The sequence below is a fragment of the Melospiza georgiana genome, chromosome 3 (assembly GCF_028018845.1).
Source record: "Melospiza georgiana isolate bMelGeo1 chromosome 3, bMelGeo1.pri, whole genome shotgun sequence".
Taxonomy (NCBI): domain Eukaryota; kingdom Metazoa; phylum Chordata; class Aves; order Passeriformes; family Passerellidae; genus Melospiza; species Melospiza georgiana.
In genome coordinates, this window is record NC_080432.1 from 114,789,314 (window position 1) to 114,816,664 (window position 27,351).

At 35.7% G+C, this 27,351-nt stretch overlaps 1 protein-coding gene across 5 annotated transcripts in view; it reads right to left on the reverse strand.

The window, feature by feature from the left end:
• EPHA7 (EPH receptor A7) overlaps window positions 1–27,351 on the reverse strand; it is a 165,747-nt gene that overhangs the window by 45,719 nt on the left and 92,677 nt on the right. For all 5 annotated transcript variants that reach the window (XM_058021174.1, XM_058021177.1, XM_058021173.1 and 2 more), the window contains exon 6: window positions 93–217. In XM_058021174.1, coding sequence (XP_057877157.1) covers window positions 93–217 — 125 coding nt within the window. The remainder of the gene's footprint in view (window positions 1–92; window positions 218–27,351) is intronic.

Genomic DNA, 27,351 nt, shown 5'->3' on the forward strand with positions numbered 1-27,351 from the left:
AGTTGATGATTTTAACACTGTTCCACAATGCAGCAAGCCAGCATAAAGCAAACACCACATTGTTGCACATTACAGATAATCTTAGCACTTACTTTCTCATAATACTTGATTTCATATTCAGTAATGACTCCGTTGGGATGCTCTGGCTCCTGCCAGGAAAGCTCCACGCTCCTCTGCAGCACTCTTTCCTTCATTACGCCACTAACTTGCGAGGGAGCTGTTTGGACAAGATGTGTCAATAAATAAAGAGCAAATTCGCCGGATGGCTAAAATCAAATGTCATTACTGATCCACCCCACGCTGAGCAACCTTCATTAAGGTAAAAGAAAGCACCTTTTCATAGCTCACAATTCAAAGCTAATGAATATTCTAGCAGATGCCTATTACTGTTCATAAACTTAGAACAGAAATCGAACTAAAGTGCAAACAGCAAAAGGTGTCATTGTTTGAGTTAGCACAAAACTGAGATTGATGGGATAGGAAAAACAATTAAGCGAATTAATTCTAATGATGAGAGCAAATCAAATTTTTAGACTGATGTGTAGCAGATTAAGAGTCTAAATATTTATTGCATATGTTTCTGAAATGCACATAAAAAGAGAAATAATATTTTAGAAACAAAATCACATTTTAGGCTGATTTGATATGACTAATTCCAGTTCTGCTTAGAAATAATCTCTCACATTATCTGATTACGACATGATGGTGATGAAAATGACTTTGTTAAGAGACTAAGCCTACTCTTTTTCATTAGTTCCAACCTTTCCAGGACATTTTCTCTTTACAGCTGAGTTTCCATTTTTGGTCTTAGCATTTCTGAAAGTGCAAACAATTTAAGGAGTAGATCTTATGGAACAAAGGCGACTCTGTCTTCCTCCGCCTCACTCTACAGATATAAATAAATGCACACTTTGTGCACACACATGTACACACACTGAGTTTCCTAATAAATATTGCCCACAAACAAGGACCTTTTGAAATTAAAGAACTCCAAACCCAATATAAAAGCATTATAGAGACATTGACTCTCACATAAAAATGTTTAAGAGAATGTAATAAACTGTAAGAGACTGAAAAAATAACTTGCTTTCTCAACTTATTTTTAATAAGAAAGACAGCAGATATTTTTCTGATGTGCAACATCAAAGGAGACCAAACATCACAGTCTTCCTCAAACATGCACACTGAATTTAGAACAGAAGTCCTGTAAAACTACAGCGCTTCAAAAAACAACTAGGGTATTGGAACCATGCAGAACTTGATCTTGTTCTCATTCACTTTAATGGAAATCAATTTTGCTCATGCAAAAGATAAAGAACAGGAGGACCTGACTCTCAGCCCCCTGCAGTTAAAAGCTAAATGCCATTTACATGGGTAAGGACTTGGTCTTGGGGCAGACTCAGACACAGGAAAGGTGCCTGGGATAAATTTATTAGAAATAACATACTAGAGATAATACTAAAGATATTAGAGATAAAATTATATATTTTTCTAATACAGAATCTAATACAGATTCTTTATTGAAATTCTTCTTTAAAAAAACTGATAATTTTAAATATTTTAGGTAAAAAACCGCCACCTTATTTCAGAACTGTGTATAAAGCTTTCATTATGTAAAATTATGTAGTCTTCAGATAAAATGCAATTCTTAGCCCAAGCAACAAGGTGATCTTCACTTTCTCTAGATTTTTAAAATAACATAAAGCATCTAACATGCACACTCTTGTATCAGTAAGTATAAAAACTTACTTAATGACAAAATTAAAATACCTGCAGCACAATCAAGAAAATGATCCCCAGAAAAATTTAATTGGATTGTTAACTTCTTACTGCAATTTTGAAGTTTCTAGGATTTTTCTTTAAATTAAAACATGCATGTTCATGTAGGCTAAATTTCATTGGAGGCTCCAAGAATACAAGAAAATTAGGTTTTGAAACTACGCATGATAATCTTCATTATGAACCATTATGCTGTATATAATCAATATAATCAAAGTTGAAGATCTCTTACTCTAGGCTGCCTAAATGATAAAATCATAAATTGTATCAGACCAACAACTTGGGCTGTTGCACAAAGCCAGGATCAGTCCCACTCGCCTTGCATTCTCTTTCTAAAAGCTGAGAGTATTTTCACTCTTTAATTAGTGAAATATATTCTTTTTCCATAGCTAGGACTCCAGAATGCAGGAAACTAATTTACTGTCTAGTTTTATTTTACATGATTAACTAGTTGTCTTTTTTGCCTAAGTAGGCAACTCTGCATCCTGAATGAATTTCCGAGAGGTCATTATGTTTCATGTATAACTTTCTATATAACTTTCTATATCATCCAGATAAATGCTTCTCAAATTGCTAATCTTACACTTTTAGATGTCTGAAATTGTTAATGTTGGTACTTATCATTGAACAATTTTATATTACCTAGGTCACTGGAATTTGTTTTCCATGTTTCCTGCCTTTTTTTTTTTTGCTTATCAAATTTTTTCATTCCGTTGGCCACAGCATTCATTTTTCTTAAAGCAATGAAGTAAAATAAACTCGATGTTAGTTAACTCTGTGTATGTGGGAAAGGAACAGGAATGTGAAGGAGGATGAACTGAGAGAGGGGAAATATTTTAATTGAGGAAATGAAATACACTGTGCGACATTCCTGCTTAACATCTGTACAAAGTACCTAAAAACCAGGCATATTCCATTCTTAAAGAATTTCCATTCTAACTAAAATCCCACTGATTTATCAGCATTGCAAGACAGCATTCAAATTGGTTTGGTTTGGGGTTTGTGTGTAGAGTTTTTGGTAATTTGTTTTTTTGGGGGGGTGTTTTGCACCCAAAACTAAAAGAGTTGTGCTACATTTCACTGCTAGAAGAATCACATGAGGAAAAAGAGAAAGTCCAAACCTACAGTCCAACCTTGCATACGTTGGCAGCTCTGAAGACAATTATATTGCATATAATTCCCAGACCACATGAGATTCCTGAAATGCAGCATGCTATTTAACCTTATTTGAGTGCCCATGTATTTCAGGGGAAGAAGGGAATCATCAAATTGACTGAAGGCAGAGTATCCTCCTCTGGCAATGAGCACCAGCTTGTTTTCACTGATTTTACAGAAATATTTCAAACTAGAGCAGCCACATAAGCCAATCCATTGAGAGGGTAGGCTAACTTTATCCTGCCTTTTGGGCTGTATTTCTTGATCTCTGCTTAATGAGAGTATACAGGTCAGAAGAATTTTGTTCTTTATTCTACTATAATAACTTCCTCTGGCTTCGCTCTGTGGCTTTCTTACAGATGATTTTACATTCATGTTTTATTTGCTATGGCTTCCTGACAACACCTTTTAGACCTTTAGCCAACTTCTCGTTGCCTATCTATATCTCTCGTTGCCTGCTAATTAATTAACAACTTTTTATGGTTTTGCAACAACTGTTTTGAGCAAGCTTGAAAATGAGTTAATGAATACAATTGATCCTTAAATACAAGATAAATTAGGGAATTAAATTGCAAAAAAAAAAACCCAAACAAGATAACTCCATAACAACAGGATTAAAAATGACATATTTGTTCCCATTTCTAGCTAACCCAATAATGATAATAAAAGTAATAATAAACTACTTCTTGTTTTTCTTCTAGTAATCTGCTTCTTGCCACTGCATCTCTAACGAAGTCTCTCATGGCAAAGACACTTCTTACAGCATTTCTAGACAGCTATCTACCCAGTCCTGAATGGCTTGAGCATGCATAATCCCTCCTGTATCACTCCAGGTCACAAAGAAGCATCACTTGACAGAATCATTATTTCCATAATATATTACACAGGGGGGATACACACTGTTCAAAACACCATTTGCTATCAACTTTCTTTCTGATAGACCTCATCTCTTCTTCTTCTCCTTCCTGCTGACACAACATCCAGTGCATCAAACACACACAGCCTCCCAGGGCTAGCAGGCAGATGTACCTACACACGCAGCATAAGGAAGTACTTTGAGAATGACAGGCCCTCAGCACACTCATTCACCTTTTTTAAATGCTTCAAATATACCATTCAGCAAAAGAAAAAATTGATTTTCCCCAGGTTTCAACATCACAGCCACTGAGAAATACAACTGTGCTGGGTTTTGCTGATAAAGCCTTCAAGTTATATAGATTTCAAGCTGGTCATCATTTTCAGATCAAGTTATAGAAAAGGTTAAAACTGAGGTGACAAAAAGAGCAGGATATTCCAAGGATATATTCTCTTCCAGAGAGAATATTGCACCTCGAAGACTGATGTGTTCCATCCATGCTGCTAAGCCAATTAGATGGTACACTATTAATATGTGCAAATATTAAGGTATAGAAAACTGTAGCAATTGTTTTGGAAATCACTACATTTAGTCCAGAGTCATTTGAAAATTTTATATTATAACACTGCTCATGCCTTTAATCCCTATCTTTAGCTATTCTCCAGTTCTCATTTTCCTTGATCCATAATGTGCTTTCCAGAAGGCAAAGACAGGTGTATCCAAACACATCACCACCAAAAATCAAAGCAAAGCAATAAACTCCCAAACAAAAAACCCCAAACCAACCAAGTAAAAATGCCAAGCAAATAACAACAACAGAAAAAAAAAAACAATAGAAACTGAAAAATTAAAATACATGAAGTTGGACTTTAACATATAAGAGGACTTAGGCATAATGTACCAATTGCTAGCACAGAAACTGCTGTAAACAGCTTTTTTACTGAAGAAAGATAAGTCAGCAAAAGGAACATACCAATCAATTTCTCAGTGATTTCCTAAAGTCCTGAATATTGAATGTGTCTCAATTCCATCAACAGCATCAGTCATGGAGACTTTTAATTTGATACTTTTTAAATAGTGTCTCTGGAACCAGCTTCTTGTGTAACAAAATACTGAAAATTCTTAGAAATAAGGGTTTACAATCCTGCAGTCACACTTCATACAGAAAATTTCAGAAATGAACAGGAGTACATGCTCCAGGACTAAACCCTGTATTAATTATACCAAATCTATCCTTGCAACTCCAGTTTCATGACTTGTAATACAAATTCTAAAGAATGAATGGGCTATCAGATTTCCTTTTTTTTTAATTATTATCATTTCCTCTCTTACAACAGCAATAACATGCTGAATCAATCTGAGCTTCCTCTTGCACTTGCTGAAGTCAAACTAACACTGGCACTTTGATGGCACCCTTGCTGCACTTCCTAAAGGACAACTTGGATTTTGGCATCTTTTATTTTCATACCATGAAGGTAGGCAACAATCATTCAAAACCACCAGCTTTTCCTACAGCAGCAATGAGATCAGTTTTACATCCCTGTAAACTATATCTTAGGGCCCAATATAAGTTTTACATGACATAAACCATTTTTCTGCAACAGTGTTCTACAGCAGTGGAAAGCTGTTTTGAGTATTGAGCCTGAAGGGGACATTGCTAACAGATGCAAAACATAGAAAAACAGGGATATTGACATCCCAACGGTTATAACCTACTCTGTTATTTCTTTTTAACATGTCTTTGCTGTGTCCTTTTTCAGCAGAAATCTTTGGATAACAGAGTTGTTTTTCCTCTACATCTATTTTAAGTGAGACTGTAATCTGGCTTTTTATCAATAACAAATGTAAAATGAACATGTATATATATATATATATATATATATATATATATATGCTGATCTCTGATATATATGCTCTCTCTCTCTATATATATATAGATATACACACATATATATGCATATGAAAATAGTAGCGGAAAATTATTCTGTTGTTAGCTCTTAAATGGTTGTTCAGGAAGAGAATACAAAAATCCCCATGCTCCATTATATTCCTGCACCCAGATTGCCCAAAGGGCACCTTTCTGCACTGATTTGCTCCCGGGAGAAAGACTGAAAGCGAAATCATAACCTGGCCTCCAACCATGCTCTGCTTTGCTCTAAAGGGAAACAGGTGTCAGAATTGCCAAATTACTAAATAAGAGAGGAAGGCAAACAGATTACACACCTTGAAGAATTGCAGCTGCTGCTGTCAGGGATGTGGGGGTCAGCGTGTGGCACCACACTGGTTTTTGTGCTGGTCTGAAACAGGATACCTCAGGATACATGCCCTCCCTTGCTTCAGGACACATGCCTTTGCTTACTTCCATGGAACTGATGTAAAAAGAGCCCTGACCAGATTTCTGGTACTGCACAAATTTTAACACTTTACTGTGTAGCTATTTCCCTTAATTCCATATTCTGTTTCTTAGAAAGATACAAAAGCTCTTTTATAATAAGTTAAAAAATTATATTAATTATTAAACTATAAAAAATTTCAAAACACTGTAATATAGCACTCACTTGAGTGCTACTAAAGCCATGATAGAAAACTGCCACAGCTTGTCCTTGAAATGCTTTGAAAAAAATGCTTACATTTCACTTCATGTTTACACCAATATTCACAATAATTTTCATGTTATTCTATATCATAATTAATGCAAAAAGATAACAGAAAAGATCATGATAGCTCTTATACTGAAAATTATTAGATATATTGATAGACATTCAAAAGATTTTCTGCTTTGTTATGGTGTATTTCTCTCCCCTCAGTTAAGCCTCCACATGACAAAGCAACCCATGATAAAAGGTTATTGAGTACCACTGTATTATGCCATTAGTACCCATTGCTTTGGATCAATAGCAGAGAAATTCCCCACTGTGTTTACAAGCTGCAGCATTCAAAAAAAGACCCAAATAAATCAGATATTTTACACTAACAATATCCTACAGAGAAACCACTTTAACTTCCTTGCTGACACACTTTGCTTTCCAGCTCATAAATACAACACAGTGTGCTTACAGTGCTGGGCAGGCCATCAGCAGAGGCACACACAGCTGCTCTGAGCCACCTGGGCATGTCAGGAGTGCACGGCAACAGGCAAGGTAGTCAAGTAATCCTTGACTGCACTACTACACCACATGTTCTGCCATTACTTTTATGGCTGAGAATCTCTCAAAATACTTGCTGATATACAGAGAGGAACAGAAGCAGTAGTTGCCCAAACTGTCAAATATCAGTGAAAAAACAGAATGATAAAATATGCTGAGTGGGAAGGGACCCATGAGGAAAAAAACAATAAATACATTCTGTTTTCCCCTAAGACCACTACCAAATTTCTAAGAATGCTTATGCTCCAACAACATTATTACCAAATATTTAGTGATTTGCTAATTGTCCAAATCTTTTAAACATCTGATGCATTTGAAATATGTAATGGTTTGGTAATTCCTTCATCAAACTCAAAACTTAGCAGCCAGCTCAGTTCTGTATGCTATCTGTTCTGGCAAAATTCTGGGGAGGGAAGCCCATAGAAAGAAAGAAAAAGAATCTACCAGAAAGAAATGAAACAGTTAGGAAAGACTGAGCTGACAGCTTGTCTATCATGTTTTGATTTTTTTCCTGGTCACAGACAACATCCAGACCCATTCTATGAACTCCCCTGTTTCTTCTGCCTGACATTTGGTACAAATATTACTGTTAGGTCTGCATCTCATTTCTCTGAAAACTGGCAACTTGGGCATCAATCAGTGCTGAGCGGATGCTGAGCTGCGTAACAAGTGACAACGTCGTCTCCCAAGATATCCACAACTCTTGTTTTGTGAATAAGTTTTGACATGTCAGGCACAAACCTGATTCTTACAAATGTGTTAGAGTAACAAACCAGCCTTACAAATAACAGAGAGGGGCTTTTGTTCTCCTGAAGCATTTGTTTTCCTTTGCAGAAGAAATATTTCTATGTTAATTAGCTTTTTCTTTTGTCCTGTGGTTTTTTGTGATTCATCTTTCATAACTTTTTCTGTGTGTTTTTTTAAGAGAAACATCTGCCACCAGCCTTGCAGTAAATCCTTGGCACACAGATATCATTCTTCATTAAAGAAAACAAAACACCACAAAACTCTCCAAAGATGAGGATACTCTTTTCCCTGGTGGGATACTCAGACACATAATGTTCTCCTTCTGTCTCCAGTCATCTCTGCTGGCAAGTGTCAATTACAGACATAGGTTTTAGGGAACAGAAGGATAAAAACCAATTTACAAATACTTTTCTCTGGAAGCAGACAGGTGTAATGACTGAGACTGTTTGCTGTAATTGAATTTCATGCTGTCATCTATTCAGTCACAAATAAATGTCAGCTTCAAGGATGCTACACATGGGGAAAAAAACCCAACAAAATGCCCTTAATACATTCTCACTGCTACTGCATAGCTAAGCTTGCCACTCCAGTTTGACTTCAGCAAAATAAATTTTTACTTTTAGAGAAGAGCATGAGGTCACTAAAAATAGTGGCTTGGGAGGCCCATGGAGTAGTTAGATTATGTTTATTTAGTGTAAGATGTCCAAGACACAACTGAGTGAATTCCAGCCCCATAACAAAGCATTTTGTTTCAGCTACAGCCAATCAAAATCTGGAAACAAAGTGCCATTCCAAAAAAAATTAAAAACAGTTGATCAAATATTAACAAAAATCATATAAATATTCTATAAAGATGTCAGCACAAAACAATAATTATGTGCCAGAGGTTTGATCAAATTGATGCTTCCAAAGATGTAATTGTTCTGTGGGGAAAAAATATTACTCTACTAACATTCCTCAAATATGTAACAACTTCTGTTCCAGCCTTCCAAATTCCTGTAAAATGCATCATAATGGCTCTGCTAAAAATGGGCATATTTCTGAAAGCAGCATGGGAAGTACTCACAGGGAATACAGGAAGAACTGCCTTCGACAGAAACACAGCACTCAAAATTTCTCCTGATGTACAAAAATTCATGTACGCTCTGTCAGCTGAGAAAAAAATCCATTTGATACAATGCTGATTGTCCCAAATGACGTAACTTTGGATGTTTGCACAAGCAGAAGGAAAACCCCTTATCTTCAGGGGAATGTATTTTGCAAAGCAAAGCTATTTGATTGATTTGACTACATGACAAAAATTAACATCTCACTATTCAACAGCAAAAACTAATTTAGACATAATGTGCATATTTACTTAAAAATACAGCAAACAAATTTTGTATGAAAATATATTTAATATTTTTATTTTCTTTTTTTAGACAAAAAATATTAAAACTTGTAATATATTTATAGGGCTTATGCAACTACATGTGGTAAAAAGATGATTTTTAGAAAATTTATCACTATTATCTATTACAGAAAGAGTAAACTCTGTATATAATTTCAAAAAGATCTTGAATATTCTTCCCTTTGAGTAGACATTAGTTCTTAACATTCCCTATTGCTTATAGTAACTTTGGATTTGGGAGAATTTTTTTTTATTGTTGTTATTTGAGAACATGCTATGGTTTAATGCTTCTCCAGATTCTGCTCACCAGAAAACTTTGCTCAAAGACTCGTCTGCAGAAATGTATTAAGCTGGAAACACATCAATCATTTAATGAAAGAATTTACTACGTGGTTTGAAAAACTGTACAGAATCATCTTTTCTTTTTTCTTTCTTTTTTTTTTTACATCCTTTCTAGTGCCTTCACTTCCCTGAATACTATGAGACTCTAAAGGAAAGTGAAGTTCTGTATCCAAAGGTTAACTTCTTGGAGATTTAGAATTCGAAAATGTCAATTGCACAAATTATAAACCCATTTAGCTTTCTGATTAGTTCCACTTTTAGCATACCATTCAGGGCTCAATTCTGACCTCTCATCAATTATATTTTAGTTCAGCTGCATTGATTTTATCTAAGTTATCCTTGCTTCATACCAATAGAAACAAGAACAGAATCAGGTCCTTAGGGTATAGTAATTAAAAATGTAATTACCAACACTGATTATGCAACATAGCTACATCAATAATTGGCTACAATTTTTAATATTTTTTTAACAGAAAGATTACAATTACTTTGCCAATTTCACAGAGATTGGTCTTTATTTCAGAGGTAATTCCATATGAGATACAGACAATCTAACTTAGGCACCTGGGTGCACCTCACCTTTAGGCAACTGCAGCACACATAAATTAAGTACTTAAGTTCACCCAAACGGTTTGCTCCCCGTAACAGGAAGGTAAATGCACTGGGAAGATCTAAAAAGAGAGCCTGCCTGTTTAAACTGAGATCCATGAATTTTAAAATATCACTTTAAGACCTTTGAAAAACTTTTTCCACTGGCTACACAGTGAATTTAGGCATTGATTTCAGAAGAAGCAGATAACCTAGTAAAGCAAATAAAACTGACACATAACATTTATGTACTTTTTAGGTGAGGTAGACCCCATCCTCCTCACACACTATCTACAATTTTTTCCTTCCTCCTAAATTTTCCATTGCATTTAAGGGGTTATTCCATTATCCTAAAAGCTCTTGAAAGTAATTAGCCAGGAGTTTGCTCAGATTCACCTCTCATGCAAATCTTGTAGAATCCAGGTTTCTACATACAATAGTGTAAGTCTAATTCCTGGTGAGCCTAGAGGTATTTTAGCAAACATATAACTCTAGCTTCACAACTGCAGAGAATCAATTTAATGATGAAAATATTCCTATGTAGTATTGAAGTCTGAACTAATATTTTATAAGGGAAAAAAAATAAATCCACAAAACAAGACCAGAATAGCTTCTGGGTTGGATTCTATTTCAATTTTTAATGGTGTGAACAAGTAGTGACTGCATTGACTCCTTTCATCCTGAATGTTGAACTTCAATCAATATTTGGGATGATGGAGATGAAAATAGAGCTCTTTGCAGTAACCCAAAACCATGCAACAATACGTCAGAAAGGATATACTTAAAAAAAACCCCAATCACACAAAGCTGGCTCTTTTTTATCGCACATTTACTCAATATATTAGGAAAGTAAGCAAAATTGAATAAATATCTAGAAAGTTTATTATGGTTCTGTTTATCTCAAATAATAAACTTTAGATCTGATTCTCCATTCCCTCACTCAGTTAGGCTATTGGGAGAGAGCAGGGTCGGTCTGTCTTTCAGACTGCATCTAACATAAGCTGTTCTGCTAAATGAAAGTTGGAAAATGGTGTCTACATATCTAACAAGTCCTTACAGATCGTAAAGGAGACAGCAAAAAGGCCATAAAACTGGAATGTCACAAAAGCAATTAAACTTGGGTCTTAACAACTGCACAATCCTGTGTTTTACAAAAAAAAAAAATTCTGTTTTCCTACACAGACTGTGCAGATCATTTTTCAATTACTATTTCCCTCTGAGAGCCTCCAGGTCTACAGCAGAAATTATTGCTGCCTACATGTATGTATGGCACAAAAGCTGCACTTGCCACCAACAGCAAGAAACTCAAATTTAGTGATTCCATCACTAGCACAGCAACTGAGCTGACATGAGTGAGCACATGAGTCCACAATATGGGTCATATTTAGATCAGTCAAACAATACAACACAACTTAGACTGACAATGCATTAAATAACAGAATGTGCAAGGTTGTACAATATGTAAACAGAAACAGAAATAGAACTACATCCTCTGAACAACAGTCCAATATCTTATTAATTTGAAAAAGCTCCAGTGTAATTATTTATACTCATGAATGCATTATAATACACACATTAAGATGGATATACATCAGAATCATAAACATCAATAGCTGGTTTCCTTAATGAATATGGCCTTAGCACTGCTTACTGTAAGAAATGAAAAAAATAAATTATTGGTACTGGAATTTCCCCTGATAATAAATATACTGAATGTTCATTACTCTCCCTTATATGTGCAAGTAAAAACCCTGACTTAAAAAATAGCTGTGCTAAACCACTTAGAAACTCTTCTATAAACATTCAATGATAAAAGCAGTCAATCTACTCATTACCTAGCTATGAGTTTTGAAGGTCTTCATATGAGCACTGCTAGGAAAGGGAAAATAGTTGAGATTACTTAATATACAGATTACTTAACTAATCAAAGCATGCACACATGCTCAAGCATAATAAAAACAGAAAAAAAAATCTCCTTTTCCCTGTCTAGCCAAGAGTGGTTGAATTAGTCATTAAAAAACCCAAAAAAACTGGCAATGATATGCCCAAGTTTTATTTTAAATATTTACTTGAAAGCTTTTATCTTTTTTAAACCTTGTCATTTTTCTAATCCAAATGAAAGGTTTATGAAATGCACATATCAGATAATACAGAGACTCATGGAACTTTTTAATAACATCTGCATCCACAGGAACCAAACAGATCTTTATACATGCCGTATGTGTCCAGATTAAATAGAGTAACTATCTTCAAAAAGACATGACTGAGAACTTATTTTAAAAGTGAAACACACAATTGGCTTATCTTTATTAAAATAACTATTACTGCATATATTACAGTCTTTAAGGTAATGTACAATTCACCATTAAATATAATTCTCCTTATCTGGACTCGAATTTCACACCCCAGTGTGCAATACCCACCTGGACTGATCCCATCTAATTTTCCAGACATATTAAAATACAAGTACAGTGTCTTTAAGGGCTTTTGATTTAGTGGTGAAGGAGATTCTTCTGGTCATTCAGATCTCAAGCAAGCAAAGCTTAGTTTTGCCTTCAAGTTAGATTGTTTCAGGTGTGTCCCAAGATGGAACCTACATCACTTGACTGGTAGGACTGTTTTCTCATTCTGCATCTTTCATAAGGTTTGTGGTTCTTTTATAATTTCATTATCATTATTAAACTTTACATCATTCATCTAATATTTGTTTTCTCTGATAGAAATACAGAGATGCTAATTTCTGGTATTTGTCTCAATTTATTACCAACAGCTGGGAACTAGCCACCCTAATTTAAACCTCTATTTAGTAAATGCCTAAAAACTCTCCAAGTAAGAAATCTAATCAAGGAAAGGGGCAGCCCAAAAAGGCCTACAGAGAAGCATCGTCCCTGGTACAGCTCAGGCTCCCCTCTGAGGGAAGGTGGAAACATCTGCCATTCTTCAAGAGGTAAATGAGGCACATCCTGCAAAGAGTCTGGTTACGCAGAGTTCAAAATTTGTGTCGATGCACAACACACAACCAAGTTTGGCAGAGGGAGTCTACCACCTACCCACCTTTCTGCTGCAGCCATTAACTTTTCTCCAGAGTGCCTAGAAACCACTCTCACCCTCTAGATACACACTGAATTTTGAGTTTTTGCAAGCAATTTTCACAAGATTGTATTCTATGAAACGTGTTTAAAAAATACAGGATAAGTTAGGATTGTGACTAACACAGATTTGTGAGGTTTAACAGGTGAACGTCTGGCCAGCTGACCTAGGGCACAACAGCCATTTGCATGTGTCTTAAGTGACTCTGCATGGCCTGAAGTTACAGGATCACCCCAAATTCTGTTTGAACTCTGCACTTTACTGTACAACCAGGCCACCCAGGTTACACACTCCAGTGTTACGTATGTGCTGCTCCCCTTTTCAACTCTGTGGTTAACTGCTTGCCAAAGAATTTAAAAGAATAAAAGAGATCATCAATTTGGTTTTTAAAATACTTAGAAAGTATTTTTATATTTGCATTTTGTTAATATATATATTTCATACCACCCCAAATATTTCAAACTACCCCACTCGCCCTCACTGCCTCCCCCTCAAAAAAAAACAAAGTGGAAAAGAAATTCTAAATCTGCAACACTTTTGAAGAAGATGGATTAGATTATTGTGAAATTATCCCATTTGATCCTTTCCTTTAGTTTTCATACTAGTCCCTAGATCAGGCCATATGGTTCAAGAAAGGAATATGGTCCCAAGAAAGGAAAGGGAAAAGGGAAAGGGAAAGGGAAAGGGAAAGGGAAAGGGAAAGGGAAAGGTGGCTTTTTCAATCAGTGTATTCTTTCTGAAAAATCAGATGCCTGCATCTCCTTCATTAAATTTAACATGAAGAAGGTAAAATCTGGAAAAAATGTTGGCCCACTCTGGACTGTGTAACAGCAGGTGAGGTGCCATGACTGGTCTCAAATCCTGGCTCAGAAGTTCCAGAAGGTCAGGAATGCAAGCAGCTGGCTAGACTTTAAAGGAAGCTTAAGTGTTGTGGGAGAAAGCCATTTTAATGACTTACCAGAGGCTTACAGAAGGTTAAGCTGTCTGAATAGATACAAACAATGACAATAAAAACGCTAGACAAAAGAAATTCTCCTTACCTATAGAATATCAATGTTTATCAGAGGAGCTTTATCTTGCTCTTAACAAGTTGAATCATGCAAAAACAAGATCAATTCGGGAGGATGCCTTTAAAGCTCCTCTGTTGCATAATGAAGATTACTTTGAAGAGCTGGCTGTGTATTCATGGAGAGTTAGCAAACTGTCCCTGCAGGCGCTGGTGACATTAGGCAGCTCAAAATACAGTATTTCACTTGAAGCACATCTGACTCATTCTATTGGCATAAACATCACATGTTGAGCATTAACTGCTTTTACAACCAGCTTTTAAATATAGTTTGCTTCCCTTTCCAACAGCTGTCTTCTCCTTTCTTTTGTTGCAAATATTTTTGCTTGTTACTTTTGCCTCTGACAGTTTGACAGTTATTACCTTAAGACATTGCAGGTGTTCTTTAGTTCTTTCCAAAGAATAATATAGGTATCCAAAGCCTTCAGAACATTAACAGGTGACTAATTTTCAATGATAAACCTAACAGAATAAAGCTCAAAGGCACAAAACACAAATAAATATAAAAGGATGACAGGAGTACCTCATGTTTTTTAAAAATCCAGTGGTATTATTTTATGGTGGAATGAAAGAATCTAACCTGTAGCACTTTTTAAGATGGCACTATAACACTCAGGTTATAACAAATGGAGCACACTATGCTCTTAATTAGGCTATTAATCAGCAGAGTGAAAGGTGGATCGACACTGTTGCCATTTCCTCAAGATCCAGATTTCCAGATTGTCACCGGTTATCCAGAGTGGAAGTTTTGCTGGAATGGTTGTTTTGCTTATACAGCATCCTTTGCCCCAGTCATTCTAGGGCTGAAAGCAAATCTCCCTTATTTCCTTTTTTTCCACAGCAAAGTCTCTTTGTCAGGAATCAGGATGTAGGAAGACAATCCAGAAATGTCCTCTAGCCTGTATCACCTTTTCCTGGACAGAGCCACACATTTCTCTGAATGGACGCTCATGTGGGCAGAACTGTTTGTCCTCCCAGAATAAAGCAGACAAGAGAAGAAAGGTCAACCTTCTTTCTGTATATCTGTTACCCTATTATTTCCTTCTTATAAATGTATAATGAGACTGATTTGAACTTTCTTCCTCTACAGAATTCCTATCTTCCTCCCACATTCTCATTTTGTTTATATTGAAACGTAAAACCAAAGTCCTTCTCGCTCTTGACTCAACTATGATTTATGTTTTTTCATGTATTTAAATGCACTCAGAGTTTTCAAATGAAGTTGTGCTGTTTAAATAACAAAATGGTAAAGCCTAATGAAGACTTTAAGCATCTCTATGGTAGAAGAACCAAAGAGAAAGGAAAAGAAAAACTTCTTAAATATAGCAAAATATAGATATTGTAAGGAAGGCTATACCCAGTCATCAAAAGGGATAGGTAAGAGAGGTGACTCAAAATTACATATCATTTAGAGCAACCTCAGGGTTGCTTAAGGATACTTCTAGGTCTCCTCTAATATTATTACAGGAAACCTTAACTGTAATTGAATTGGAAGTTATATAACTTAAACTTTTACTTAAAACAGGAAATCTCACTACAGCAGACTGTGATGTTTGCCTGTGGCAGATCAAGAGGAGGACTAAAATTACATATGTAAATCAGGGATGTACTAGTGTTGAGTGGTTTGTTTAAGAGACTATTATGTTTGAACAGAGATTGTTAAAATTGGGCTCTTTGGTACATCCTACAATTATCTTCCAGCCTTTTAATTGGAAATGGCAAATTGTCTTCAAAGTAATAAAGAGGATATGGTACCCCTTTCCATCCCTCTTCGTTTTGGAACAATGATCTAAATCTAGTCAGTAGAAAGCATCCATACTACTAGCCTGCATCCCCCAAAGGACTGGGAGGGATGTGATGCAGTGTGTACCACTTGAGAAAGAGGCCCCAAGAGTAAAATGCTGCTAAGGGCTGGAAAAACAAATTATGTCTTTGCATCACTGGAATCATTCAGCCTTGTGTTAGATCACAGATATAATTAAAAAAAAATAATTATGTGAGCAGAATTAAGAAGCAATCTTAATGGAATTAATTTTTGTCTTTTTTCTTCCTGACTCTTTTGTCATGGTATTCAAACACAGTTTTCTTCTAAATAAAATTAAGGTGTCCTTTTTCAAATTCTCAAAATATTTATTTTTTTCAAAGTAGCTATTTTGAAATTGCAGTCTTAAAAATGCTTTATTTAATGCACTTTATAAAACTACTTCTCTCTTAGACATATAATTTTATGTACTAACTCAGTGCTTCCATCTTTCTAGCTTTCTAAGTTTATTTTATTACTTGCATTTTTCACAGCTTTGAGAGAAACAGCAACGTTACCTTGCACGCCAGGATACGGCTCTTAAACTCTGCACAACGAAGGCTGCACTATGATCTTTCAGTCAAGATGCATCACCTGGCACTTCTTTTGTTTGGATGGTTTCTGCACCTTCTGCTCTACCTGATCCATTGGGGCACCAGCTGTGAACAGACACTAATGCACCTGCTTTGTTTTCACTGCTCATAAGTTGAGTTTGCTCACCAGAACTATCAATACTACAAACGACTTGTGCATTAATGACATAAAATAAACAAAAAAAAAAAGCGTTAAACTAATCAACCTCTAATTATCACATCTTTATTGTGGTACTGTCTGCATATTTATAAATGCTGTTGGACTTTTGTATTGCCAGGACATTGATTTTTGCCAACTAATGAATCTCTGTATCCTGAAAGAATACTGTTCTTTCTTGTGCTAGTTACAGATCTCTGATTACACAGAGATGTTCTTGGGAAAACACTAATTTTTCATTTTAATGGTATTTTATTTGTGAGAAACAGCAAACTGAATTTGCTGGGATAATTATCATGCCCAAACCAATCAAAAATATATTATCATAAAACTTAAAAAAACAAACAAAATCCACCAAACTGGTGCTGATAATAAAACAAATCACACTATGTTTCCCTGATTAAAAAAAAAAAAAAGAATACAAAGAAGAAGAAGAAAAAAAAAAAAGGTAGTATGCTCATGCAAATGCAATCCTGATTTTTGCAAGATAGATTTTATAGCAACCAGGTACTACTATAATAAGTATTTATTTATTTATTTTTATTAGGTTCTCTCATTTCAACTTAAACATGTATTGTTTATTAGCATTTACATGAATATTGGGAAAACCACTTTTAAAGGAAGTTGATTTAAAAGTAGAGAAAATGAGGAATTTCACTGCTAACAGAGATCCAGCTGCCTTAGGTGCTGGAAATTTTCATCTAAAATGAAGTTGGGGAACTGAAGTACCTTAAGCATCAGCATCTGGTGCAGTGACTGGAAGGGGTCTGGATGCCTCATGCTCTAATGGTGATATCAGACCAGAAAACCCAGGTTCACCATCATGCACCTTCAGGCACTAAGTGGCACATCAAAGTTAAAAATAAAATCTCCAAGACTCAGAGCAAAGTCACCTTCTGATTTAACATCCCTGTGCCTTGCTGCTGGATTCATGAGAGTTTTAAAAAACCCCAACTTTATCATTAAAATACAGTCTTCTGGGTAGGTGCTGAACTCGATAAGGATTACAATGAGGCCTGTGTCCTTATCTTGGAAGTGTATGTGACTGAACTTACACAGATATAGTGTCCCAGGGGAGTCTGGAAAACCAGTTTCTTTGTCAAAATGTGATCCATTGTGCAGATACAACGTCAGCTGGCCAAAGCTTGCCCAAAAGGTCAGCAAAGCTAGCACAGAGCAGGACAAAACACTAAACAGCCTAACAAAATGATGTTGTGTTACAACTGAAATTAACAGTGCTTACTACCTCATTATTTTTTAAAATTTTCTTTCTGCTTTGTTCTTACTTGTGGAAAAGGTGGCATCACTTTCTAAAGCAAGGTAAGAGGAGAATTCAGGGCACTCAGTTCACAGCGAAATTCCTGCTTTAAAAGCATCCTCTGTTCAAGCACAAACATCAATTTAGTGATCTATGCCAACAAAATGCAGGAAAACAAAATCATGAGCTCACTGTATCTCTCTTTCAAATAGGATTTCCCTGTGTACATCCAGGACTTGGCCACAGCTCAAGGAGAAAAGTTCCTGCCACTCAAAGGAAGCTGTCTCAGAAATGCCATTCAAACATGTGCTGCTTGTACCACTTCAGATTACACAATGCTGAATATTAAACACTCAGCTTTTACTGATTGATTGCACACATGTATTCTTGCTCTTTCTTGTTACAGGTTAAAGTCAATTTACAGAAAAGTCACTGCAAGTCTTGCATTGCGAAGAAAATTTAGGACATATTTTTGCAACGAATACTGCGTGTGAGAACTACTCTGGAAAAGAACTGAGTGTAGGGAGTGTGAGGAGCTGGAGTACCTCAGGCATGAGTGAGTGCATGGGCGAGATGCCCTGATACACCTGGATCACAGATGTGTATGAAACACCTTCCCTTAACTACTGTTATTGCAATCCTCCTTATTCACCAAAAATGCAATTTGCTCTTAAGATCTGGCCACCTGAGAAGAGGCTTTCAAAGGCAGAAGAAAAAGCAGGTGCCATAATTTTATTTTAAGAATGATGCCTTAAGGGATACTTTTTGTGCTGCTCTTCTAATTTTTTTTTTTTAAATTTTTAAAATACAGACATTTCCATGGGGATATGAAGTTAGGTTTTTAGCTGAAACGATCAGCAGAGCACCAGAGAATGTTAAAATTTAACTTCTTTATGTATTACATATGTAAATTGTTTTTGTTTTGTGCATAGTGAACAAAATTAAACTCACTGTTATTCAACCTAACAATTCTGACCAAATTGAAGTTTTGATATTACACATAAGATTTTTCTCAATTACAACAGGATCTTTTTATTTGGTTGGTTTGGGTTTTGTTTTTTTGTTTTTTTGTTTTTTTTTCCTTGTGTGTGTTTCTGTTATTAATAGAGTAATATAGCTTATACCTATCTACAAATAACTTTGTGTTTGGTTCGTAAGACACATATCTGTTACATATGTACACATTGAAATATTAGGGTAATCATTGACAGGAAAATTCTGCACTAATGTAAGTCACATGGGGGCTCATAATACTAAGATTAAAAAATTAGCACTTTAGAAAATGTTTATCTATTCTGAGATATAGTATTTTCTCAATGTAATATAACTTGTAATATATAATACATATATATGTAATGAATAAAAAATCTTTAGAATAGAGGAATGAATAATCTAGTTACAAATACTTTGACAAAAAATCTATTAGATCTAATTAGATAAATAATGGTTTATTTACTTATTTATTTTGATTTAGCTCCCACACCAAAATAACACCAAACACAAAAACAAACAAAAGCATCAATAAGATCCAATATTTTGTAATATCTGAATTCAGCAAAGTTCTCATTGTCAAAAGAATCTTCCCTGGTAATTATTTTTAGTCTTTTTAAACACTTTCTGATCTTAGAATTTTCTTGAAAATAACCTACATCAAAATGACTAGCATAATTATTAATTTTAAAAAGCACAAATAAATTTTTTTCTGGGCTCTACTGTGAGTTTTTTTAACCTAAAGTCTTGTTAAATATGTATTTCACCAGTCTTTAAGAGAAGTGATATTTTTAATATGCTGGAAGATGAACTTTTCCAACTCCCAGCATTTGCAGACTCTCACCAACTTCTGACTTAATGCAAACTCTCACTAATTTTTGACTTAATTTCCTAATCTGAGGTTCAAAAGCTATGCAGTGTTCTTTCTGTCACGTCTAATAAAAAGAAAAAAAAGTCCATGTCAGAGAGTTAGGAAAGAAGACATGGGAAATGTTTGTCGAACCAGCAGATAAAGATTTTCATCTAAAATGGTGGAAAGAAATCTGAGGAATCCGCATTGTTATCTAGACAGAACCATTGTAAATTGGCATAATAAATGAGCACGTCTTAATTACTCAGGAAGTTGCTGAAATTAGAATCATAAAGCTGTCCTTCAGAGCAAAGGACTTTTGTCTCTTGCACCATGCAGACCGTTGGAAGGAGGTAAACAGGACATGAGCATTTCACCTTGTCCTTGGCATAGCATGCCATTGTTACTTAGAGCAAAAAGCTTTCATGGTTAGAGAATGCATTTTCATATGTGGATCTAATGACTAATGTAGTCAGCCTGAAGTCTGATGGGAGCTTTTAAATGCTATTCCAAAAGAAACTAAAAACAGTAGGAAAAAAAAAAGGACAAAAAACACCAAACCAACCCTGATAATGACACTGTCTTTCAGCTGCTTTGGTAGCAGAGTTTATACAGCTCTGCAGATGAGAGATAATTTTAAGAATACTTCAAAAAAAAGGGCAAAAAAGTACAGTGATTTCATGGAATTAATAAGACATATTCATAGCAGAAAAGTAACTGAATTATGTCAATTTTCCCCTGCCTTAGACATAACTCACTGCCATCCTCTTCCTTTATCAGAAAAAGCTGCAAGAAACAAGATAGGGTACCTCTATTTCTATCTGGGTTAGCAGGGCTCAGTCCTGCAGAAAAACCATAAAGTTGATTTGTGACATCACAAATGATGTTCCCTATATCACTTCTTATCAGATTTTGGAGTAAAGAGTCTCTGAACAATAAATCAGAAAGAGATAGGTCATCAGCAGAAACAGCTTAAAAATATCTGGAAAAATATAAAAATGGAGCATCAAATGGGATAAAGAATTATTTAAAGCTAGTTTCAGTAAAGGCCTGTATCCCCAAACTGTGTACCACAGATATGCAATGAGAATGCATATTCCATTTCTCTGAATATTTATAATGCACTGCCAGAATTCTCTTTCTTCTTCCACCATTAATAATCTATAATGCTAGTGGTATATCCAGACAGCAATAATACCAGCAGGGCATGGTAATGGCAATAGTGAAGGAATAAATCTTTTAATATTACAGTAATGATTGTTTCCAGTGGCTACTAAAGTGTGTTTAGTATTATATAAAAATATAAAGAGACTGGTAACATATGTGCAAAATTTAAAACTTTCCATTATCCCATATTTGCCAGAATTCATCAAAATGAATGTTTATGAGCATCTCCATAACACTGAATAAGGCATAAGTCCACAAAAGGTGCATTCAAAATGTGTAGTGCTTAAAGATGGGCAATTATGTCAGATCAAAAAGGAATTCCATAAAAAATATTAAAAAGGCAAAGTAATAATCAATAATCGCTATTTCCTTGCCAGAATTTCAACTCAGTTATTTTGCTGCAAGTGTGGCTCAAATGAATAAGTAATAAAATCCCCCACATTCCACCCCTTCTTACTAAACACAAAAGATGAGTATTTTATTTCAAAAGCCCAGTATTCTTTTTCTGCAAACTATTAAGCAGAAAAACCACAAAACCCATCAGTCTGAAAAATTTTAGCCAAAAATTAAAAGCTTGGTTCTATCTGTAACCACATTTAGGCTAGGATTATCAGAAAAGCAAATTCATTTAAGGAAGCTTTGACTTCATACAACCAGTTTTAGGAGATGTTTGGCATTGATCTTGCAGCAATAAGTAGTTTAAACTTTTGCCATTTGAGGAATATACATGTCTGTGGTCATACTTTATTGTAAGTACAGTACTGAGGTATAGAAAGAAAACTTTTATTCTTACTACAGAGAAGACAGAAAAAAATCAAAACAAAACAAAACATTACCATAACTTATTTAAAGAGAAATATTAAAAGTAGGTGGCAATTTTCATAAGCCGTATCTAGCTACACTTGACAATGAGTCAAGTGTATGTAAAATTACATAAAACCATGTAAATCTGAAGTGAAAGGGATAGCGTTTGTTAGCTAATGAGCTTTACTTTTTAATCTGCAGAGCTGTTGAAAGGAGAGGCATTTCAGAGCAAAGAAAAGTCCACCATATGGTGCAAGGAAAGATGCATAATAATTAACCCTTAACAAGGGAAGCGCTGCATGCAATCAGCTTATGAATCCTCTCCACATTAGCTAGATTTCAAATGGTGACATAGTTTTAAACAAAGAGAAGTCTGGAGGCTCCCCAGCAGCCTCCTCAGGAGTGCTGTGCTCCTCAGATGTGTCTCTGTGCATCAACAGCTCACTTTCTGCTTCGGGGCTTTAGGTTGGGCTGAAAGATTTTGGTTTTTACACCTCCAAGACTTCTGCGTAAATATTTTTTCCTGCTTCTGTAGCATAGATGGGTGAAAAAGAGGAGCACGGTGTAGAAGCAGAAAGTTTAGGAGCACAGTGCAGAAGCAGAATGTTTAGGAGCACAGCGTAGAAGCAGAACGTTTAGGAGCACGGTGTAGAAGCAGAATGTTTAGGAGCACAGCGTAGAAGCAGAATGTTTAGGAGCACGGTGTAGAAGCAGAATGTTTAGGAGCACAGTGTAGAAGCAGAATGTTTAGGAGCACGGTGTAGAAGCAGAATGTTTAGGAGCACAGTGCAGAAGCAGAATGTTTAATGGGCCTTTTGGAGCATGCTGCAGCCCCGTGATCTGATTGCATCCACATGCAGACAGAGAGGCAAGAACAGGAGCCCGGGTCCTGGGCTGCCAAGTGGGCCACACGTCCTTCTGGTAATGCTCTTACTGAAGATCTGCACCCTCAAAGCAACATGCAGCTGTTTGCATGGGAGCACAGAGGAGATTAAATGATAACTCTACTCCTTATCTCTACTCCTTATCTCAGGATGACATTTAGGATAAAGCCCAAAAGAGGGCGGGGGGAAACCTGAAGAGCTTTTCACAATACAAATGCAGCATTGCATCCTCACTTCACTCAAACACTTCAAGCGTGATGAATTTTCAGGTTTTATCTGAGCTTTTGATGTTGCAAGCAAGACATTAAGAGAAGGAAATCTCTATGTGCCAAGGTATCAAAACTAAAACAACTGCAGTAAGATTAGATGTTTAAACTTCATTAATTTTTTCTAGGCATGTCTGAATTTTAAGTGCAAATAAATGTCATGCTAGTCAGCTCCACCAAACACTTTAAAATTATTGCTATTAAGAGATAAGCATAGTTTCTTACTAGTTTTCTGGTGCCAACAATCAAGGATATGCTTTCTGGAAAGCAGGTTTATGTACTTTGACAGATGGGATGGATAAAAATTCTTTTTTTTTTTTTTAAGAGGATAAAAATTCTTTGTATTCATATGAAAATGTTGAAAACCTGTTTGCAGCTCTTAAATTTCAGCATATTTCCTTATGAAAATTGAAGAGGATTTGTGGGAGAAGTAGGATCTCATTTCAGACAGCATAAATAGACAAAGTGTGAGAGAAGCTTTCCAAAGATATCTTTTAAAAGAGACAAAAAAACAGGACTGAAGCACAATGAAAGTGGAAGAGATGCAAGCATACAATATATTCTTTATCTTCCATGAAATGGTCACTGTTTTGAAGCCTTTGAGGATTAATCACTAACGAGTGATGTGCCATATGATAACTCAAAGCTCCATCTCAGGATCTACCCACACCAAACCTTTATTACTGCTGGAAACTACAACCTGTTTCTCAATGGCTCACTGAACTGAACTCACACACACTCGGCCCTGCCAAGTGGGAGAGCTCTGAATAAACCCAAAGACAGAGCCATCCAAGCACTGCCCTTCATTAGCACAAAGCTGCAGAAAGAACAATGTGACTCCCATTACCCTTCTAACCAAAACAGAATTAATCTAATTTGTTTTGAAGCTGAAGAGGAAAAAAACCAAACACATATGGGGGGAAAGAGGAAGTGAAAAGGGGCAACGGAAGAGGTGAAAGAGATGAAAGAAGAGAGAGATGGAATCAACAAATTCATAGCTGTGAAATCCTGGCCTGCAGATTAACATAGCCCAGTCTGCAATAAATTCAGGACATGATTTGTCCAGCCTCAACAATTAAATCAATCTGAGTGCTACTTTATAAATCATTCAGTCATTTTTTTAATAAGATGAGCTTTTGACAAGATCCTTTTCCTCACTGTCTCCTGGAAGAGATTACATTTTAAAAATCTTTAATTTCTGAAAGTCTTCAATATGCTAAAGTATGGGCTTCTCCAAAAAGCAGCTTTAGCTCTGTATTTCAACAAATGAATTGAGACTGAATACACAAAGAGAAAGATGATTTACACTCACTGTCTCTCACAGATTAGTGTGGTGAAAAAAACAACACAACCAAACAAATAAATAAACACCAAACAACTCTTTTACCTAAGTTTTGTTACTTTGCTGAAAGGCTGATTGTAATACAAACTATCAGAGATTGTTTGTTGAATCAATGCTTTTTTACTCATGCTTCCAGGAATGGGTGATACTTTAAAGCCAAATTCACCCTGATACAACTGGGTCATACCAGATTAGATTCTGAGCTACCCTGAATCAATCATTTACCTGAAATGAGTCACAAAGGCACAGAAAGGGTTTTCTGCTTTTGATTTTTTTCCTGTCATTTTCTTCCTGAAAGATAGCACTGATAGACAATAAATCATATTTTTAGAATTTATGCCATTTGCCATTCTAAACAAGTAATTTCATTTTCTGATTTTGAAATTGTTTAATCTGATGCAAGAAAATTGAGAGGTAAACATATTTTTAATCTACTAGTAAATAAATTCAGCTAAGTAAATTCTGAAAACCTGTGCTTAAACTTTCAGTCAAATGAAGTCAATGATATTTAAGAATATTCTGACTTTTGGTTACTTATTTTATTAAAAATGATTGGTTTTTGGGATCAAATCCAAATCAATTAACCCATCTGTAGCCAACTGCCTGTTTTACATCTAAACTACTACATTCCATACTCTAACTAATATTTAAGAGGAACACAAAGTACATATTTTTGTCCTCTATATTTGAAACATTGCAGGCAAAGGATTAAAAACTCCATGTAACTATTTGTAATAAATTTTAGGCAAACTTTGCTCAGGGAAATACCAAGCTAAGTTATTCCAGGTTCACGCATGGATGCCAGTGCACTTGGTGGAAAGATGTCTGCCTAGAATTTCTACATTCTGCTTCATTCCTTCTTTCAGAGTCCCCTTCTTGCAGCTTGCTTCGTGTCTCCTCAATCTCATACACGCTGCAGAGGGAACAGTACACAGGGAATCCATCTAGAAATTAATACACCTGTTGCACATTAACTTCAAGGTGAATTTTATTATGCTCTGTCCTTCCTTAGCTCTCCCTTTCAAGCCTCTGGCTTTGGACAGAAAAACAGTGAAGCCTTGAAGGCATGAGCCTTTGTAAATGTTTACATACAAACTTTTAGGAAGAAAAGGATTAGGCCAAAGCAGAAATCCTACAAACATGGTTATTAACTTTTCGTTATATACTTTTGCATTTATAAATTCTACCTAAAAAATGAGATGCTATATGTAACTTTTTATATAACCTGGGCATACTACTCTTCTTTTGGCAAGATCTATTCTGCAGACAAAAGCATTCAATTCTACAAGACTTACATATGTTATCAAGGATTCACAGATAAGACACACATTAATCCATTTCAGGTCCTAGTATCTGTCTGAGGTCCCAGATGCTTCAAATTATATCTATCAAGTTAGTGGACTGTTCTTTTTTTTTCAGTTGGCTTTTAAATTATTTGCAAAACTTGATTTGTACATGTTTTCAAGGTGTCTCAATATATTTAAAGACAAAAAAAAAAAAAAAACAACCTAAAACTGGTGCAATATTAATAACACTTAAAAAGAGTTGTTTGAATGTAGATTAAACCTGTTTGAATTCCATTAAGTTGAATTTACACTAAGAAAGCTTATTTTGTAATAGCCACAAAGGGCTATAAAGGCAGACAAATACTCATCAGCAAAATGAAATCACCTCATGAAAATCTTATAGTTAGTGCTGTAATTTAAGCACACTTTTGGGATTTCCAGGTTTACACTCCAGAAATGTCTGGTCAAATGCTCTTCTTTATCTCTTTATCCTTTTCCACTACTACGCAGACTTTTTTGATGTGGAACTGCATCATGTTCAATACTTGAAGAAAATGTGGAATACATTGTCTAAGTTCTCATGACGAACTCACAGAGGATATTGCTGTCCACAAAAATTGGATTCATTACCCAGTGTGCAACAAGCCAAAAATTAGACACTCAAGAGAGACATCAATTTCTTCAGAGCTGCACAAGCCTGGCTGCTCAGTGGTATTCCCCAAATCAAGCACATCCACAATCAAAACCTTTTACTACTCATAGCTTCAGCAAAGGAATTAGTGTTCATTGGTTACAAGTTACATAGTTTTCTTAATAATTAGTATTGTATATTCTATTGGTTAACGATTCTCTTGTCTCTCATGCTAATTAGTCCTTATGCTCAGCCTTTCTCTCCTTTTGAGTCGGTGGGTTTCCTGGTCAGTGGTCCCTGACTCAGTGGTCATGATCTCCCCCTGCCAGAATTACCTTTTCCCAGCTGGAGCTGATTCCAGCCCAGCTGCTGGGCTGGCCTTGTTCGTTTCTTTCTTATCTTGGGAGCTCTGCCTGATGTCCTTGTGGCCTGTAAATTCTGCATTCCTTGTGTCCACTATCAGTGGGCATCCCTCTTCCCAAGCTTTTTTATCCTCCCCCTAGGTCTGACATCATTGAACACATCAAGCCCTAAACCTTAACAAGACAATTCTACCAACAAATAATTAGTTTTTCTAGCACCTGGACATCACTTACAGCTTGTTAGCTGCTATTCAACAGATTAAATCTCCCTTCTTGTTGCTTAGGCTTGAAAGTATGCAGAGGTCAAACACTAAAGAACATCTTTCTTGAGAAAATTTTACATATTCCACATTTTGGAACAATATGGCTGATATGCTTGAGGGTTTGAGTTTTTTCTAAGCTTTAATCAAACCTGGAGGGGCTGACTTCTCTCCTGTCACACAGCCAGTAGACTCCAGCAGGGTGACAGGAAGCCCCCAACCAGATATGAAACAAAGTCCTGAGACCCTAACAAGGCCCCCACTATTGTTACTGCCAGTAATATTTCAACAGTTAGAATATTGTACCCAGATAGTTTTATAAAGTCAACATTTTATTAAATCAACATTCGTAAAAATACAAATTTTTATAATGCGAAATTGACCTTCAGGAGTCATCATCTTATGGGTTCTTTATTCTGAATAACCTGACCAAAAGTGAGAATTGACATTCAGACTCAGAAGGGAGTAGGTATAGACACTGGAACATTCCTGAAGCAGCAGGCTAGCATTTTATTAAATCATTATGTGTGCCATACATAGA